Genomic DNA, 18494 nt, shown 5'->3' with positions numbered 1-18494 from the left:
ATATAGATCAGCCTCACTAGCAATCAGAGAAATCAAATTAAAGCCACAGACTCAATTTCACTACCTTCAGACTGATGAAAATAAAAAGTCTAACAATAACAGGAATTGGAAGGAACATGGAACAAGACCTTCCCTAAGCTGCTGATGAGAAAAATATATGATAGCATTAATTATTTAAAATTTTAATTTAATTAAAATTTTTAAAAAAGATTTTATTTATTTGTCAGAGTACAAGCAAGGGGAGCGGCAGGCAGAGGCAGAAGCAGGTTTCCTGTTGAGCAAGGAGCCTGATACGGGACTTGATTCCAGGACCCTGGGATCATGACCTGAGCTGAAGGTAGACACTTAACCAACTGAGCCACCCAGGCATCCCTAATTTTAAAAATGCTTAAATAAGCTAATATTTTAGATTTTTTCTGCTAAATCTAAGAAAAAAATCTTTTGGTAACTTTTATTACATCTTATTTTACTATTATTTTAGGATGAGGAAAGGATAAATATCAGATATTAATCTTTAAACAATATTTTCATTTTTAAAAAGTTTTCATAATGAAACTTCAGGTTTTATGTTGGCAGAGAAAATCATCTATGAAGTGTTGGCAAAGTAGTAGGATTCCTTAGAAGGATTCCTTAGAATTCCTTAGTAGTAGGATTCTCCTTTCTTTGGGGGTTTATGTATCTTTTTAAATTTTTTTTTAAGTAGGCTCCATGCCCAATGTGGTGCTTGAACTCAGGACCGTGAGATGGAGAATCATGTGTTCCACCAACTGAGCCAGCCAGGTGCCCTGGGCTTATGTGTGTCTTACCGTTATTTGGACACTTTCTGTGATTAATACTGTAGGTTGGCTACCTCAAAGTCCCTTTCCAACCCCTTTTTCCCTTTGTTGTGAAATGACTACATTGCCCAGCTCCCAGCTCCCTTCCTGCAAGGGGTAGCTATGCATCAAAATCCTGGTCTATGAGAGCAATGCCTGTTAGGTCACTGTGTCCTCCTGTTCTTTCTCGTTGTCTAAAAACAAGAACCAGACAGAAGTGCAGCAGTCATTTGGTGGGTTTGTTGCAATAATCATGTAGATAATAGATGAGAAGCATGAAGGTAAAAAGCCAGTATATATGGACAGAGCTTAGGTCCCTGATGTCATCACTGAGCTGCTATAGCAGCTTTGGACCTGGACCTGGACCTGTGGGGATGAGACAGATCCCTTTGAGGTTGAGCTAATGATAAAATGAAATGCACAAAATACAAGTTCTTATAATGTTGCTACTATAGAGTAAGAATACTCAGCTGAAAAATTAATACTTTGAGCTTTTGGTTATCATAAATATATGTGCGTGTTTGTGTGTGTGTGTGTGTGCGTGTAATCAATTTACTTGTGTTCCCTAATGAAAGAATATAAGGATAATGCTCTTCTTAATATGCTACATTAGAATATTTAACTTAGAAAAATTAGTATCATTAAAGGTATACTTTAGACCTAAAGGTATCTTAACATGTAGGACTGTTTCTGTTTTTTTTATAGGTGAGAAAACAGGCCTTGAGAGAGGTTATATAACTTATTCAGAGTTACTTAATGATTTTACCCATTTCATGTTTTTACTAGAATGTAGCCTAAGAGCACTGAATCGAATACTACATGATGAAATACTCAATAAACCTATGGAAACACTTAAACTTGCTATTCCATCAGGGATATATACTCTTCAGAATAATTTACTCTATGTGGCACTGTCAAATCTGGATGCAGCTACTTATCAGGTACTTAAAATATATTTCTAGTAGTTCTTTTAAAAAACAAAAAAACAGACAATAATATTAGCTGTTTTCTTTTTCAGGTCACATATCAGTTGAAAATTCTTACAACAGCATTATTTTCTGTGTCTATGCTTAGTAAAAAATTAGGTGTGTACCAGTGGCTGTCCCTAGTAATTTTGATGACAGGAGTTGCTTTTGTACAGGTAACTATTCAAGATAAGTATACCTTTCATTTTTATCACAGTTTCAAAACCTTATTTACTGTGCATGGAGAATATGGTTCTGTTAATTGTTGAAGCAAATAAATGCTTATTCTCACAACTGACATATTTTTTTGAAGGCTTCCTTTGAGCAATATTACACTGGGGCTGCAGCTGATAAATAAATAAAACTCTGACTGATTTCACTTAGCCTTATACTCTACATCCATCTATCTTGTTACAAATGGATATATATGATTTCACTCATATGTGGCATTTAAGAAACAAAACGAAGAAAAAAAAGACTTAACTATACAGAACAAATTGATGGTTACCAGAGAGGAGGCAGGTGGGGAGATGGGGGAAATAGGTGAAGGGAATTAAGAGTACACTTACCTTGAGCCCTTAGTAATATATGGAATTATGAAATTACTAAACTGTGTACTTGAAACTAATGTAGTTAACTGTATTGGAATTTAAACAAGGAAATGAATGAATGAATGAGTGAAAGAAAAATTTTAAATTAAAATAAATAAAAATCAAATTATCTGACATAAAGAAATAAATCTAATTAGGGAAATAAGATACTGCATATAAAACAAATCTGATTTTTACTGGATGTCTGAGCATTTGAGTTTCTTATTGTCTCTCAGCTTCCCTGATACTATTCTTTCCTGGTTCTTCTCATCTTTCTAATGATTCCTTGTTGGGTTCCTTCCTGGGGTCCTCTTCCTTGATCCTTGATACTTGATATTGGGGTTGCTGGTAGGCTTGTTCTTTCCCTTAAATTATATCTTTATTTTTGGATCCATCATCCATTCTGTAGGTTTTTATTAACACTTAAATGTTCATGGTTCCTTAGTCTATGTCATTACCTGTAATTTCAGATTTGTATATCTAAAAACCTGTTGGATATCTTAGCTTGGTTATTCAATACACCTTATAAACTGAGCATATCCAAAACATAACTTTATCTTTTCTTCTACCAAACCTATTCTTGTTTCTATTTCTTCCGTCATTATTTACTCTTCCTGGGAGTTGGCCTAGACTCTTCCTGATGCTTGTACATCTAATCAGTCACTAAGACCTTGCTGATTCTGCTTTCTTTTTTTTTTCCTAAGATTTTATTTATTTATTTGAGAGGGACAGAGAGTGCACACGATCAGGGGGGAGGGGCAAAGGGAGAAGCAGGCTCCCTGTTGAACAGGGGGCCCTAGGAGGACCTGATCCCAGGGCCCAGGGACCATGACCTGAGCTGAAGGCAGACACTTCACCAACTGAGCCACCCAGGTGACCCCTGATTCTGCTTTCTAATACTTCTTGATTCTGTCCTTATCTGTCTTTTATATCACTTCCCCAGTTCATGTCTTCTTTGTTTCTCACATGATTACCTCCTGATTTTTTTTTTTTTTTTTTACTGCAGTCTTACCTGTCCCTGAAAACTCAAGCTCCATGTAGTCACCACTATGGTTTATCTATGATTTTATTTATTTGTCAGAGAGAGTGCGCACAAGCAGGGGAGTGGCAGGCAGAGGCAGAAGCAGACTCCCCACTAAGCAGGGAGCCTGATGCAGGGCTCGATCTGAGGACTCTGGGGTCATGACCTGAGCCAAAAGCAGATGCTTAACAGACTGAGCCACCCAGGCATTCCCAGTATGGTTTATCTAAAAACAAATCCAATCATTTCAGTTTCCTGCCATCCAGAGTGTGGTATGTCTATCTTGAATAAATATTTTATTTTTAAACAATGCAAGCATTTTTTAAAGATTTTATTTTTAAGTCATGTCTATACCCATTGTGGGGCTCAAAGTTACAAAACCCCGAGAACTAGAGTTGCACGCTCTACCAACTGAGCCAGCTAGGTGCCCCTTGAGTAAATATTTCTAATAATTATTTTTAAATGAGTATTACAAAAATGTGTCATTTCAAACCCATATTTTCATAGATATTACTAAGGATAAGGTAAAGTAGGTATTACATTTTAAAAAGTGAGGTTTTAAATTAAAATATCGAGTAATAAATAGTTCAGGTGGAACACAGATTTGACAAAAACCATGAAGATGATAGTTTCAGGAACACTGATCTAGAGGCTAAAGCCCACGGTGTGTTAACATGATATTGTATGGAGCTTCCATAATTACAAACAGCTCCACACTAACTTTTGCTGCTCCAACAGTTCACACTCCGAATTTCTACAACTTATAGAAGCTGTTTTGTGCATCTGTGCATTTACTCATTCTCTTTCTCTTTTTTAGGGAATTTTTTTGAAATTGTAAGTTGTAACAGTAATATCACAATGGGAAAAAAATAAAATGATTCTAAGGTTTTCTTTCAAAAGCTCTCCTCTGCAAATCCCCAAGAATGGTATTGGTTGCATTTTTATCTTAAGGTCTGAGAGTGAGCTCTAAATATGCACTTTGTAAAATATCATAAGGACTAAACTATAGTTTTGTTTTTCTTTTTGTTCAGTGGCCCTCAGATTCTCAAGAGCTTGATTCTAAGCAACTTTCAGCTGGTTCTCAGTTTGTAGGCCTCATGGCAGTTCTCACAGCATGTTTTTCAAGTGGCTTTGCTGGGGTTTACTTTGAGAAAATCTTAAAAGAAACCAAACAATCAGTGTGGATAAGAAATATTCAGCTTGGTAAGTTTTAAATGCTTTCTAATATATATTTTTTAATGATTATATTGTTAGGTTTAAAGATTACTATATATCTTTAAATAAATAAGCCTCCCATAAAATCTGCCATTGATACAAATATCTGGCGAGGTTTTTGCTTTTTAAAACATTGTATTTTAAACGAATGCCTTTTATTCTGGAAATGGAATTTTAGGTCTGTGACATAAGGGTGTATGCAGCATGTTTCAGTCCTCACTATTTGGAGACTTAGGAACTTTAATCTTGGTTGCTACAATTCTTAGGGAAGATGTTACAGATGACATATTTTCCTCCTGAAAAAGGAGATTAAAATACTTGGCAAATTTCAGTTATATAATACATGTTATTAACTGTTATCACCATGGTCTATATCAAATACCCACGATGTACTCTTTAAATATCTTACAGTTTTACTTGTCAATTTTACCTCAGTGAAGCTGAAAAAGAAAAAAAAAGATACTTAAATGGAGAAAGCCTGAAATGATGAAATTTTCATCTTTGTTTTAAAATCTTAATACCTCTTTTTATTTCAAAATGTTATGTTTTAGCTTTTAAATACTGCGTCATTTTTGTAACTGAAAGTAAATAGTTTAAAACAAAACACACCTCACATATTGAAGGATTGCCTTTAAACAAATATTTTTTTAAGATTATTTATTTATTTGAGAGAAAGAGCAGAGTGAGCAAGCAAGAGACTATGAGTGGTGGGGGAGGGGCAAAGGGAGAGGGAGAATCAGATTCTCCAGGGCTCAATCCCAGGACCCTGGGATCATGACCTGAGCTGAAGGCAGATGCCCAACCGAGTGAGCCACCCAGGCACCCCTGAACAAATATTTAAACTATTTATATACAGTATTATAACCTTTAAATCCTTATACAAAGATTCTAGCATTTAGTAGTCCTGGTATATATTCATTCTGGGAAATGCTACATGTGAGAGATAGCTCAGTTGCAAATCAACCATTCTATCTTAAGCCTCTGTCCTTGTGGTTTTGGAGCTCATCTTTGGAAACATTTTTTTTCTGTCTACATCAACTTAACAGGTAATATCATGACTCCCTTGGTAGTAGTCCAGCCCTCCACAGTGAATATCCGTACTCCTAATGGCCTATATTTTAAGTGAAACCATCCCAAACAAACCTTCCAAATTTAATTAGTCCGTCTTTCTAGCCGTTTTCAAATAATGTGATAACAGACAAACTAAACCTTCATTTTTATCACAGGATTTATTTCAGTTTCTGTGCAAAATTTGCAGAAATATAGCAAGTTGGATTTTTTAAAAGAATATTTGACGTAAATACTTTTAAAGATTAAATTAGCTTCTTTTTGTTCATTTGTCTAGAAGGAAAGTACAGAGGTTTGAAAAGCACCAACCAATTTAATTCACCATTTCAGAAACAGTGTATCTGTAGATAGTGGATAAGAACACTTGATTTTGTGGTCAGACCAACTCAAATCCTGATTTCATCACTTAACCACCTGTGTGGCCTTAGGGTTGTTACTTAATCTTCCTCTGCTTCACTTTCCTCATTGATAATTATAGTAACTTATACTATAACTAACTATAGTGTATCTATATAGTAACTATATGCTATAACTAACTATATAGCTTAATTATAGTACTAACTCCACATGTTGCTATGACTAAATGAGTTAATACTTGTAGAGTGTTTAGAATAAAGTACCTTACATAGTAAGCACTAACATCAGCTATTTATATAAATATGCAAATACCAGGAAAGAAAAATATTAAAAGATTGTGTGATTGCCCCAAATTTTCTTGAGTTCTAAGATACAAACAAAAAGCCAGAATTCATGATTCTGTGGTACATCATGGGTTTCTTATTCTTTAACTTGACCTCATAACAATCTAGTGAATGGTAAGCTAACTCAGAGTTTCGAATAGGATATATAAATAAGTTGTAGATAATTTGAGATTACAAAAACAGAAATTAAAATGTTTATTAAAAACTTCAATTATTTGAGAGAGAGAGTGAGAGTGTGCATACCCACATGCATGCACTAGTAGGGGGAAGGGCAGAGGAAGAAGGAGGGGGAGAAGCAGATTCCCCCCACTGAGCATGGAGCTGATTCTATCCCAGGACCCGAGCCAAAGTCAAACGCTTAACCAACTGAGCCACCCAGGTGCCCTGAAATTAAAACTTTTTTTTTTTTTTTTAAAGATTTTATTTATTTATTCGACAGAGATAGAGACAGCCAGCGAGAGAGGGAACACACGCAGGGGGAGTGGGAGAGGAAGAAGCAGGCTCATAGCGGAGGAGCCTGATGTGGGGCTCGATCCCACAACGCCAGGATCACGCCCTGAGCCGAAGGCAGACGCTTAACCGCTGTGCCACCCAGGCGCCCCTGAAATTAAAACATTTTGATAGCATTTTTCAAGTATCAAACTGTCAAAGATTAGCAAATTGATAAGATCCAACGTTAGCCAGAGAGTGGAGAAACAGAAACTCTTATTACCTATGATTGCCAGGACTGTAGATTGATATAACCTATTGGATCTCAAATTGGGAATGTTTAACAAAATTTTAAATAAATGCTTTGATGCAAAAATTCCACTTCTGGATAAAAATTTATTCTACAGATATACTTACACAAGAGCACAAGGATAGATGCTCAAGGTTATTTATTTTAGCATTGGTTATAATTGTAAAAAATAGATAACATGTAGAAGATTGCTCAAATAAATTATCAATATGATTAAGTGCAGTGGTTAAGATCATAGAGTCCAGAGCCACACTGCCTGGATTCATATCCAAAGTCCATCACTTACCAGCAGTGTGAGCTCAGACACGTTTATTTAACTTCTCAGTGTATCAGTTTCTTCATCTATAAAATGGGCATAAGAGTATCTACCTAATAGGATTGTTGTGAGTTAACATACATAAAGCACTTGGAACAACTTGTGGTACATGATGTTATGTATGTATTTCAGATTATTATTATTATCCATACAATGAAATATTATACAACTGATAGAATGCAATAGATCTGTACATACTGACATTTATGTAACCTCTGTACTATATACCTTGTTTTGTCATTATCAAGTGTTATTTTTATTTATTTTTAAAAAGATAGATTTATTTATTTATTTAGCACGTGGGTGGGAGGAGCAGAGGGTGAGGGAGAGAGACCCTCAAGTAGATTCCACCCAGAGCACAGAGTTCACAGAGCACAGAGCCTGATGCAGGGCTTGATCTCATGACCCTGAGATCATGACCTGAGCCAAAACAAAGAGTCAGCTGCTTAACCAACTGAGCCACCCTGGTGCCCCTCAAGTGTTATTTTTTATAATTAAAACATAGAAAACTAATACCATCATAAGTGTTTCTTTTTGTATTTTTTATTTTTCCAGTTTTGTAAGTTTGTAATATTTTCATGTTCAAAATTAGACATCTTAAAATGATTGATATACACCTGAAACTGATATAACACTGTATATTAACTGTACTAGAATTAAAATAAAAAATTTAATTAAAAATGATTGAGTTGGCAGGATGCCTGGGTGGCTCAGTTGGTTAAGTGTCTGCTTTCAGCTCAGGTCGTGATCCTGGAGTTCCAGGATCGAGTCCCACATCGGGCTTCCTGCTTGGCAGGGGGCCTGCTTCTGCCTCTGCCCATTGCCCCACTTGTTTTCTCACTCTCTCTCTCAAATAAATAAATAAAATTAAGGAAAAAATTTTAAAAATGATTGCGTTGGCATAAATAAAATTAAAAGAACATTTCATATCCCTTTCAGTTCCTTTCCATCATGGAATCTTCAAGTAGTTACGGCTTTATAAAAAAATTGCTTCACCCTTCACTTTTTGACTACAAATATTACCAGACACTACTCTTAACAGGTGGTCCCTGCAGGCATTCATTTCTTTATAGTTTAGGATTGCTCCTAGAAATCTCTTAGATCTAGTAGTTATGTGACAAACTCTGTGGTACAACTAAGGAGCGCAGGAGTGAATAAGACATAGTTTCTCTTCTCACTGAACTGGCTTTCCTTTACAGTGAGACTATAGTAATGACAGTTTCTAATGTTGTGTGACTATTTCTTAGCTTTGAATTTTTGGATACTACTTATTGTACCTTCAAAACTTCTTAATAAGGAAAAATGCAGTGCCACATACCTGAGCTTTTATATCTGCCTATATAAATATGAATATATGAAAATTCAGAGCTAGCAATAGGAAGGTACGAGACAATGAATATGCCAAAAGTGACCATTTTTCAAATATTTGAATGGGACAGCCATGTAGTCATGTAATGTAAGCATTATATATATTTTAAAAGTTTTTATTTATTTATTTATTTATTTATTTATTTATTTATTTATTAGAGAGAGAGAGAGCATGAGAGCAGGGGGGAGGGAAAGGGGAAGGGAGAGGGAGAGAATCTGAAGCAAACTCCACACTGAGTGTAGAGCCCATTGAGGGGCTTGATCTCACAACCACAAAAATCATGACCTGGGCTGAAACCAAAAGTTGGCTGGGTGTAGAGCCCATTGAGGGGCTTGATCTCACAACCACAAAATCATGACCTGAGCTGAAACCAAAAGTTGGCTGGTTAATTGACTGAGCCACCCTGGTGCCTGAAGCACTGTATTTTTTAGTGTTCCAAAGTTGGTAATCTCTGCTCTTTTCTACATTCTCCTGTCCTTGTCTTATAGTTGTAATATAGTACTAAGTATAATTTTGTTAGATTTACATAAATATCCAAGTAAAAGATTTTTGTTTAAATTTTAGTTACTTATTTTTTTAAAAGATTTATTTACTTATTTGAGAGAGGGAAAGCAGGGGGGAAGGCCAGAGAAAGAGGGAGAAGCAGACTCCACGCTGATCAGGGAGCCCAAACTGGGGCTTATCCCACGTCCCCAGGACCCCAGGATTATGACTGGAGCTGAAGCAGAAGCTTAACTGAGCTGAGCCACCCAGGTGCCCCCAAGATTTTTTAAGTAGTCAAATTTTATCAAAATGAAAAGCTAAATATAAAATTATTTGGAAAGTCAATGGAAAAGTATTTCTCCAGACAAACTAAATGACACATGACATAAACTTTATTATTTTTTTTTTTTTAGGTTTCTTTGGGAGTATATTTGGATTAATGGGTGTATACATTTATGATGGAGAATTGGTGTCAAAGAATGGATTTTTTCAGGGATATAACCGACTGACTTGGATAGTTGTTATTCTTCAGGTAAAACATTTAAAGTCTTATATTTAATGCTGATAAACTTTATTTTAATGTAGGTAATCACAGTAGCTCCTCATGTATGAGGTGAGGGAAAAAGAGTCCTCCTGTTGGTGTTCTCATTATATCTAGTTTATTCAGGGAAGTTAAAATAGAACTGGTCTTAATGCCATAATGAAAACTTACTTTGAAAAGGTCATAAATGAACTTTATGGCATTTAAATTTGACATAATTAAAATCAAGTGTAAGAATAAGAGAGTTGAAGCTGAAAGCAAATATAACTTTTGATTTTTTTACAATTCTTGTTGTATAGGAAGTCTGTGATCAGCCCATTAAGGCTCAAAAGCAGATCTAGATATTTAAATCTGTAACAGTTAATTGCCATATATTGTAGTTACATATTAAAATATTCCTGTCAAATTATCTAAGTTTGTAATTTGAAATTGTTAAAGGGTTGGATAATTTCATCATCAAAAATACACTTGATTACTCTGGAGGATATAAAAGTGAAGATACAAGTCACTGTCCTCACAAAGCCTTTCTTTAGAGGTATTTGAAGCTGTAAGAAGCAAGGTCTCTTACAGAAGTTGGGTGAAGATAGCAAAGGATAGTTGTGTTTTGAAAGCAGGAAGAATACTTCTATTTTTAAAATAGGAGAAAAGGAGACAAGGATAAGTGGAAATTCAGAGGAAATTTGAAGTCGAGATGGGGTAGTCAAGAGGGTTTGTATGATGGCTTTTATCCTAGCAGAGGGAAGCCCTCTTCTGTAAGACTTGAGTAAGATAAAGAAGGTTTGGTATGGTTGATGTGAGGGTGCCAGGAGGTAATAGAACATCAATTGTAGTGAACTCAGTTGGCATAGTTTGTGACTTTCACTAATAATAATCTTTTGTCATGTGAAGAGGTACAGTGAAAGTTGTTAACATGGGTAATCCAGATTTAGGATTTATAAGTAGAGTGTGGCAGAAAACAAAACTATGTAGTATGGTAAAACCTCATTATTTAAGTAGTCACAATTTGGAATCTGAGAGGGATTTGGTAGAAAGTTCTTTCTACAGTTTTTTTAGGAAGAGTAATCTGACAGCAATAAAAAGTAGATTGGTGAGAAGCTGGAGGAAGAAAGCCAAGTAAAATAAATTTCAAGTCACACTTTATTTTTCTTCAAAAGTAAAAACATTTCACTGATCTGAGTGACCAGTCTTTCCACATTTGTCTGAACAAGTGATGTTTAATTACTAAATTGGTTGAGGGTAGTTGTTTTAGTCACAGTATAGTCAAACTATATTATAACAAACTGCAGGTTACGCTTGTAGTTACTTCATTAGGTAACTTTTGAAATAAGAGGGCTGTTGAACAAAACCTGGAAGTCTATTGGTTATAGGATATGTTTAATAAAAATCACTTATTATAAAGGGATTAAATTTATAGGACAAAAGCTTAAAGCTTCATTGAGTAATGAGATTGTTTTGAGAAGCAGTTTTATATATGTTTAAAATAATCTTTTAAAACTTTTGCAGGCACTTGGAGGCCTTGTAATAGCTGCTGTTATTAAATATGCAGATAATATTTTAAAAGGATTTGCAACCTCTTTATCCATAATATTATCAACACTGATATCCTATTTTTGGCTACAAGATTTTGTGCCAACCAGGTAATATATTCTTTTCTATTTCTTTAAGTCTCCAAAATATATAGAAAAATAAGAATTCTTAATAAGATCTGGTATGAAAAATTTTGTTTTATTACAACTTTTGAAGAATCAAGGAAATAATAGTAAAAAAATCCATTTAACGATCTTTTTTTATTTTTAAAAAAATTATTTAAATTCAATTTAGTTAACGTATATTGTATTATTAGTTTCAGGGGGACAATTTAGTGATTTCATCAGTTGCATATGACACCCAGTGCTCATTACATCATGTACCCTCCTTAATGCCCGAGACCCCAGTTACCCTATCCCCCACCCACCTCCCCTCCAGCAACCCTCAGTTTGTTTCCTAGGGTTAAGAGTCTCTATGGTTCACCTCCCTCTCTGTTTTTATCTTTTTTTAAAAACATTTTTAAATTTAAATTCAATTAATTAACATATAATGTATTATTGATTTCAGAGGTACAGGCCTGTGATTCATAAGTCTTATATAATACCCAGTGCTCATTACATCACATGCCCTCCTTAATGTCCATCACCCAGTTACCCCATCCCTCCACCCACTCCCCTCCAGCAACCCTGTTTGTTTCCTGTTATGCAACTGTCTTTTTAAAAAGATTTCAAACTAAATGCATAAAAGAAAATCTTCCACTAGAAAGTTTTTATACAAATTTGACTAGCCAGAATTTTCCCAATAGATTGGAAAATTTTTTCCAAACTTTTTTCCCCAAAGTAAAATATCATATAAAAAAGTTCATAAGTCATATAAAGTTATAATATAAATCATATACTGGCATTTTTATGTGTGGAATTGATGTAAGTAAAGCCAGGAGAGTAGATGGCATTCTTGAAGAGAATAGTTTATGTAGAGAATGTGGTGCATGAGAAAACTCTTTTAGGTGGTGGCAGGAAGAAGAGTGGTTGGGAAGAGAACTGCAAAAGGAATGATGGGTGAGGCAGGAGACCCAGGATGTGCAGTGTCATGGATGCCAAGGGAGGAGACAGAGTCAGGAAGAATGAAGTGTGATTAATACCCATTACAGCTGGTATTGAATGTCCTATTATTTTTTTTATAGTTATTAATTTATAATCCCAGAGTAATGAGATTATATCTTAGTGGATTCCAGGTTACTATTCTTCGTTTTCCTCTAACTTCACTCCCCTCCTCATCTTCTCAACCTCTATACTTTGGAGTCTCCGAAAGATCTGTCCTTGAACCTCTTATTTACACTCCCTCGGGTGATCTCTATTCTCAGGGCTTTATTTTTTTATTTTTTATTTTTTTAATGATTTTTTTATTATATTATGTTAGTCACCATACAGTACATCCCCAGTTTCTGATGTAAAGTTCAATGATTGATTAGTTGCGTATAACACCCAGTGCACCATGCAATACGTGCCCTCCTTAGTACCCATCACTGGTCTATCCCATTCTCAGGGCTTTAAATACCACCTGTATGCTGATAACTTTCCCTTCCCTACCTTTCCCTCCCTCCCTCCCTCCCTCCCTCCGTTCCTTCCCTCCTACCCTCCCTTTTTCTTTCCTTCTTTCCTCCTTTCTCTTTCTCTTTTTTTCTTTCTTTTCTTTCTTTCTTTCTTTCTTTCTTTCTTTCTTTCTTTCTTTCTTTCTTTCTTCTTTCTTTCCTCTCTCTCTCTCTTTCTTCTTTCATATTTTAATTTGAATTTCAGGCTCGTATATTTAATTGCCTACTTGACATTTTCCCTTGAATGTCTACTACATAATTCATTCCGTGTCCTTATAAGGGTTTCCCAATTTAGTAAATTTTAGTAAATGGCAGCACCTCCATTATTCCAGTTGCTTAGGCCAAAATTCTCCTTGACTTAAACAGGAACAGTTTATCCACAGTAACCTAAGAAAGGCCTATAGATATGGATGTAGACAGAAAGTTAAAATATTTGGAAGTTCTTTAAATTCTGAGTGAAGTGAGAAGTAAGGTCATCGACTTCTCTTTACCCTTCTCTTGAACACATCATTCTAATCTAGAAATAAAGCCTGTCACCTCTTCCTTTTTAATATCTCTAGAGTTAACCACTTCTCACAACTTCCACTGCTACTACCCTGGTCCAAGGCATACTCATTTTATCATCTGGATTAAGGAAATAGTCTCTTGATTTGTCTCCTTGTTTCTTCTTTTGCTCTGTCCCCCTACAATGTTCTTCATTCAGCAAACAGACTATTTCCAATGTAAATTAGATCATATCACCACTCTGCTCAGAAACCTTTTACTTTCCATGTCACCTAAAAGTTGTCATTCTTAATGGCCTATTTGATATGGCCCTCAGCTACCTTTCTTCTTGTTTACTTTTTCCTCCCTCCCTTCCTTTCTTTCCTCCCTTTCCTTCCTTCCTCCCTTCCTTTCCTTCCTTTTTCTTTTCCTTCCTTCCTTCCTTCCTTCCTTCCTTCCTTTTTTATCTACAGTAACCTCTTTGGCATGGGCTTTACTATCCCTTCAGTCATCTTGATACTCATCCCCTATGTATTCACATGACAAAGTCCCTCACACCTCACATCCTCAGGTCTTGGTTCAAATTTATTTTATCAGGAGACCTTGCTAAATAAAAGAGCACCCCCCCCCATTCTAACATTCTTTTCTCCTTTCTTCAGAAGATTTATTACCATCTTATAAGTCAGCAAGACCAGAGCTTGGCCTATAATAGGTCCTCTGTGTGTTTGAATGAATGTTCAAGATCTTAAAATACAGCTAGTAAAATTCATTTGTGTTATTGAGAGTGAGATAGGATTATGGATGGAATGTGGCAGCAGAAAAACATAATATGCTCTTTATATTTCTGTATCGAACATTTATGGTTTCATTCTTCTAGCAACCTGAACAATAGGTCTGGGACACACATGTTGAAATGTGTAATTTTTCTGAGGCATGAATTTAAAAGTATTTCTGTTTCTAGTTTGGTATGGGAAAGACTAGCCTAACAACTAGGGTCTATATCTTAATGATCCTATAGCCTCTACTCATTAAATGGGGGAAATTACGTGCTAATGTATTATTTGTGTGTGTTTGGAACTTTATTTTAATGTTTTGGAACTGTGGATTTTTAGGGTACATTTAAAAAGGCATACCTTTAAAAAAAATAACACCTCATATAAGGCTGTCAACTTTAAATCTTTGAACCATGCAGAGAATAAACAATAAACAAGTAAATGAAAAGGTAAATCAGTAGAGGGATAAAAGGTAGTAGTTTGTCAGTAAGATATATACCTGCACGTAAATCCATGTTTCTGAGGGACTGTGAAAGGTATGTTGGGATGAAGATAAAAAGAGAAAAGACAGTGATTCTGTTATTATTGAATGAATGAATGTTTTGACACTGAGTCAGATGAAGGACATGGATTATTTTTCTTATCCTATAACTAGACCCTCTATCTTTATGTATTCTTATTTTTGTGAAGAGCATCTCTTAAGCAATAAATACAGTGACCTCTGTTCCAAATGTATTAATATATTTTCCTTTGTTATCCCCATTTCACTTCCTAAAACTGCTTTGTTTTGTTTGTTGCTTTCTCAGAAGTAGTTCTCCTGTACTTGCCTTTCTGATTGCTCCTTTAGTAACCTATCAATCCTTACTCACTCTCTCATTCATCTCATTCACTGCCGTGTCTTATCTGTCCTCTCTATGAAGATAAGTCCCAATTTCACTTCAACTCTAGATCCCTATTTTCAGCTGACTGCTAAACATCTCTGTTGGTGTTATATCACCAGTATTCCCTTTCCTAACTTATTTTTCTAGTGTTGATTATTTTGCTTACTGATATTAACCATCCTTGCATTTGGGCTTGTTTATTCTTCTATCAAAAATTTATTAAGTGTTCACTATGCCTTCCTTTTACTGTACCAGATCCTGGAAAAACAAGAATGTATGAATGAGATATGATTTCCTCTCTTCAAGGAGATCACAGGGATTAGAGAGATAGACATGTGAATAAATGAGAATTTTATGATCAGTATATACAACTCTGTTGGAAATCAGGTGCTTAAATCCTTGAAATAATTATTGTATTCTGATAGTTTTTTCCCAACAATTTTTTTTTCTCTCATAACCATCTAAAAATAGCTGTCTTGACAGGTGGGGGTTTTCTGACATCGTTAGGTATTCTAGTAGATCCTGTTAGAAATTTCATAGAATGGATTCCTGCAGTGGGTAGAAAATTGGATCAGACAACTTTTCAGTTGAGCATGTGATTCTATATAATTCCAGAGGTCCAGAAAGCTAGGCAAAGGTCAGAATTCCTGACAAAGTTTTCAGTCAGAAGCTTTTCCAAAGCCTAAATTATTATGAAATGTTCCTGTAGTAGTAATTTTCTTCAAGAGGTATTGTAGGAAGTTTTATGTTACCATACTCTTACATGTGTACCTGCATCCAAGGCTTTTGAAAAGTTGCCCATTTACATCAGGCCAACACTAGATACTTATCACAGCAGATAATTATTGAGCTCCCTCTATATCCTAGGCACTCGGGGTATAATGATGAATGAAGAGCACATGGTTAAGCAGGGGTGCAGATGTGTCAATAATGCATCATTTAACATAGTGTAATAAATGTTATCATAAAGTACCTCTGCCTAGAGGAATGAGCCTTGGAGACATTGGATCTGAGTTATGAATCATCAATTTTCTTGGGAGAAAGGACACTGCAAGGAGAGGAAATAGCATCTACAACGACACTGTCCTGAAAGGCACACTGTGTTCACTGAATGGAGTAGCTAAATTATAGATTGGGTGGGTGGAATATGAGAGATGAGGTCAGAAGGACCACATTAGGAAGGGCCCTTTATGTCATAATAAGGGTTGTGATCTTTTTCCTTTATAGAACAAATGTTTATTGTGGTAAAGCTCATGGGGGTGACTTTGTACTGTTAATAGAAACTTTAAAACCAAGACTAACTCATGTCCCTGTAATAGTACTTTGAAGAATATACCTCCACTTTAAGTTCCAGTACCAGTTTAAGTTCATTTCCAGTTTATAATAAGGCATATTATATCTCTGGATAGATAAAATAAAGAATGAACTGAGTCTACCTGCATTTTAAACTGAACTTTACTAAAAAAAAACAAACAAAAAACTGAACTTCATTTTGGTCTCAAAAGAATGCCATTTTCTGTTTATATTTTCAAATTTTTAAAAGTTGAGATCTTTTATTATTCAATGTATTGCAGGCAAAAGACATATTAAGGGGAAATACATTCAAAACATCTTTGCTTTGGGAGACAATACAGTGCAGTGGATGAAAGTATGGGCTCTAGAGTCAAACATACCTAGATTTGAATCTCGTCTTCCACTTAAAGTTGTGGGACTTAAAGCAAGTTACTTAAACTCTCTAACCCTCAGTTTCCTCATATATAAAAAAATGAGGCTAATACTAATACTTCTTCATAGGGTGCTTATAAGAACTAAATGAGAGGCATGTAAAACTAGAATGTAGTAAGTACTCAGTATTTGTTAGCCATATTACTGGAACATTTTTTCCTCAAGTTCAAATTGTTTTTATAAGAGAAGAAATAGAAAGAAGTTGTTTTGCCTTTAATCTGATTATCTCTTTTTCATTTTTTCTTCATCTATTTAGTGTCTTTTTCCTTGGAGCCATCCTTGTAATAACAGCTACTTTCCTATATGGTTATGATCCCAAACCTACAGGCAATCCTACTAAAGCATAGTCATATACTGTCTTTAACTGGTTTTTCACAATGGTGCACTAGGAGTCTCAACATTAAGCTTGCATAGAGGACTTCTACAGATCTAAGAAGATATCATCATGCTGAATCTCATCCTATTGTTCAAATGGTTTGAAAATATAAAAGTTTAAGGATAAAATATGTGTATATGTTAACGAAATACCTATTATATCTAGAAATCAAAGCTTGAAAGTATTTCCAGGGATTAGAATAATTATCGGAGAAAACTTGAAATCTGAGTTTAATCTGATTGCTGCAGAAATGTCCTATGCACTCTTTGCAAGAGCACACAACAAAGGTCAGATACCAATTTTTGTGAATTAGATCTATTTAATCTTATTAAATATTTCATTAAATATTTCATTAAATCACATGAAATATTCAGTTTGAAAATTAAAATTGCCTATAAAGCTGTGAAGAAATAGAAGTATGATTTGAAAAACATTTTCATGTTATCTGAGATTTTTATATTTATACAAAAGATTACTAAAGAAAGGATTGCTAAATGTCATTTGTTCAACTACATAAAAATTGGTAAAGTTATGTCCTGGGTCTAAGGGAAATACACACATCTATTTCTCCATCTACATTCTAAGATCTTTTAGTGCTTTGAAACTGCTGAAAGCAATCCAGTTGCTCCTGTGCTAGATAGTAGCCAGAGACTTTTGCACTAATGGAGTTTTGTCCTTAATCTCTTAATTGTATTTCTTTTCTGTAAATCAGATAAATCCTTAACATTTCTTTAAATTAAATATCTGTATGTGGTAATTTCTATTAAAGTTTCAAAATGAATTTAAAAGGATTAAATACTCACTTAATAATTTAAAGTAATTATTATTGTCTAATATCTCCACTTGGAGAATTCTGAACTATCAAAGCATATACGGTACACAACTAAAATGTTTTTAAATGAATATTTTAGTCATTGATCTGTAAAAACTCCTTTAATCTACAACTGTTAAAAACAATAACCAAAATAATAATAGTATAGATGTCAACAAATTGAGACCAAAATGACCTTTCTTAGAGACATTCCAGATTGCCATGATATTCTGTTATTTTAAATGGCACTATAGCTATGAACTCAAGGCTGCTCAGAACTTTTTAGGCCTCTCATAAGCCCACCATCCCCAGGAATACTCTGGGCACATGTCTGGGAGAGGAGGCGAATTCTGAGTTCCCTCTCTGTGGCCCTGTAAAAGCTGCTGCGAAGGAGCCACCCCTTAGGTTTAAGATAGTGGTTTCTTTTCCATTTTGATTAGCACTGGAGTTGAGGTTGTAAATTACATGAGTTATTTAATAAGTTGGTTCAAGGGGGAGAGAAAA

At 34.9% G+C, this 18494-nt stretch overlaps 1 protein-coding gene across 2 annotated transcripts in view; it reads left to right on the top strand.

Annotated features, from left to right (window-relative positions):
• The window catches only part of SLC35A3 (solute carrier family 35 member A3), a 44706-nt gene extending 26987 nt beyond the window's left edge, over positions 1–17719 (top strand). For both annotated transcript variants that reach the window (XM_040626994.1, XM_008697673.2), the window contains exons 3-8: positions 1602–1756; positions 1834–1956; positions 4423–4594; positions 9696–9814; positions 11327–11460; positions 17060–17719. In XM_040626994.1, coding sequence (XP_040482928.1) covers positions 1602–1756; positions 1834–1956; positions 4423–4594; positions 9696–9814; positions 11327–11460; positions 17060–17150 — 794 coding nt within the window. In that variant the 3' untranslated portion in view covers positions 17151–17719. The remainder of the gene's footprint in view (positions 1–1601; positions 1757–1833; positions 1957–4422; positions 4595–9695; positions 9815–11326; positions 11461–17059) is intronic.
• Positions 17720–18494: the final 775 nt, after the last annotated feature.

The sequence above is a fragment of the Ursus maritimus genome, unplaced genomic scaffold (assembly GCF_017311325.1).
Source record: "Ursus maritimus isolate PB19 unplaced genomic scaffold, ASM1731132v1 scaffold_12, whole genome shotgun sequence".
In the NCBI taxonomy this organism is placed as follows: domain Eukaryota; kingdom Metazoa; phylum Chordata; class Mammalia; order Carnivora; family Ursidae; genus Ursus; species Ursus maritimus.
The sequence above is the reverse complement of the archived record's forward strand: the minus strand, read 5'-3'. Positions and strand labels throughout refer to the sequence as shown.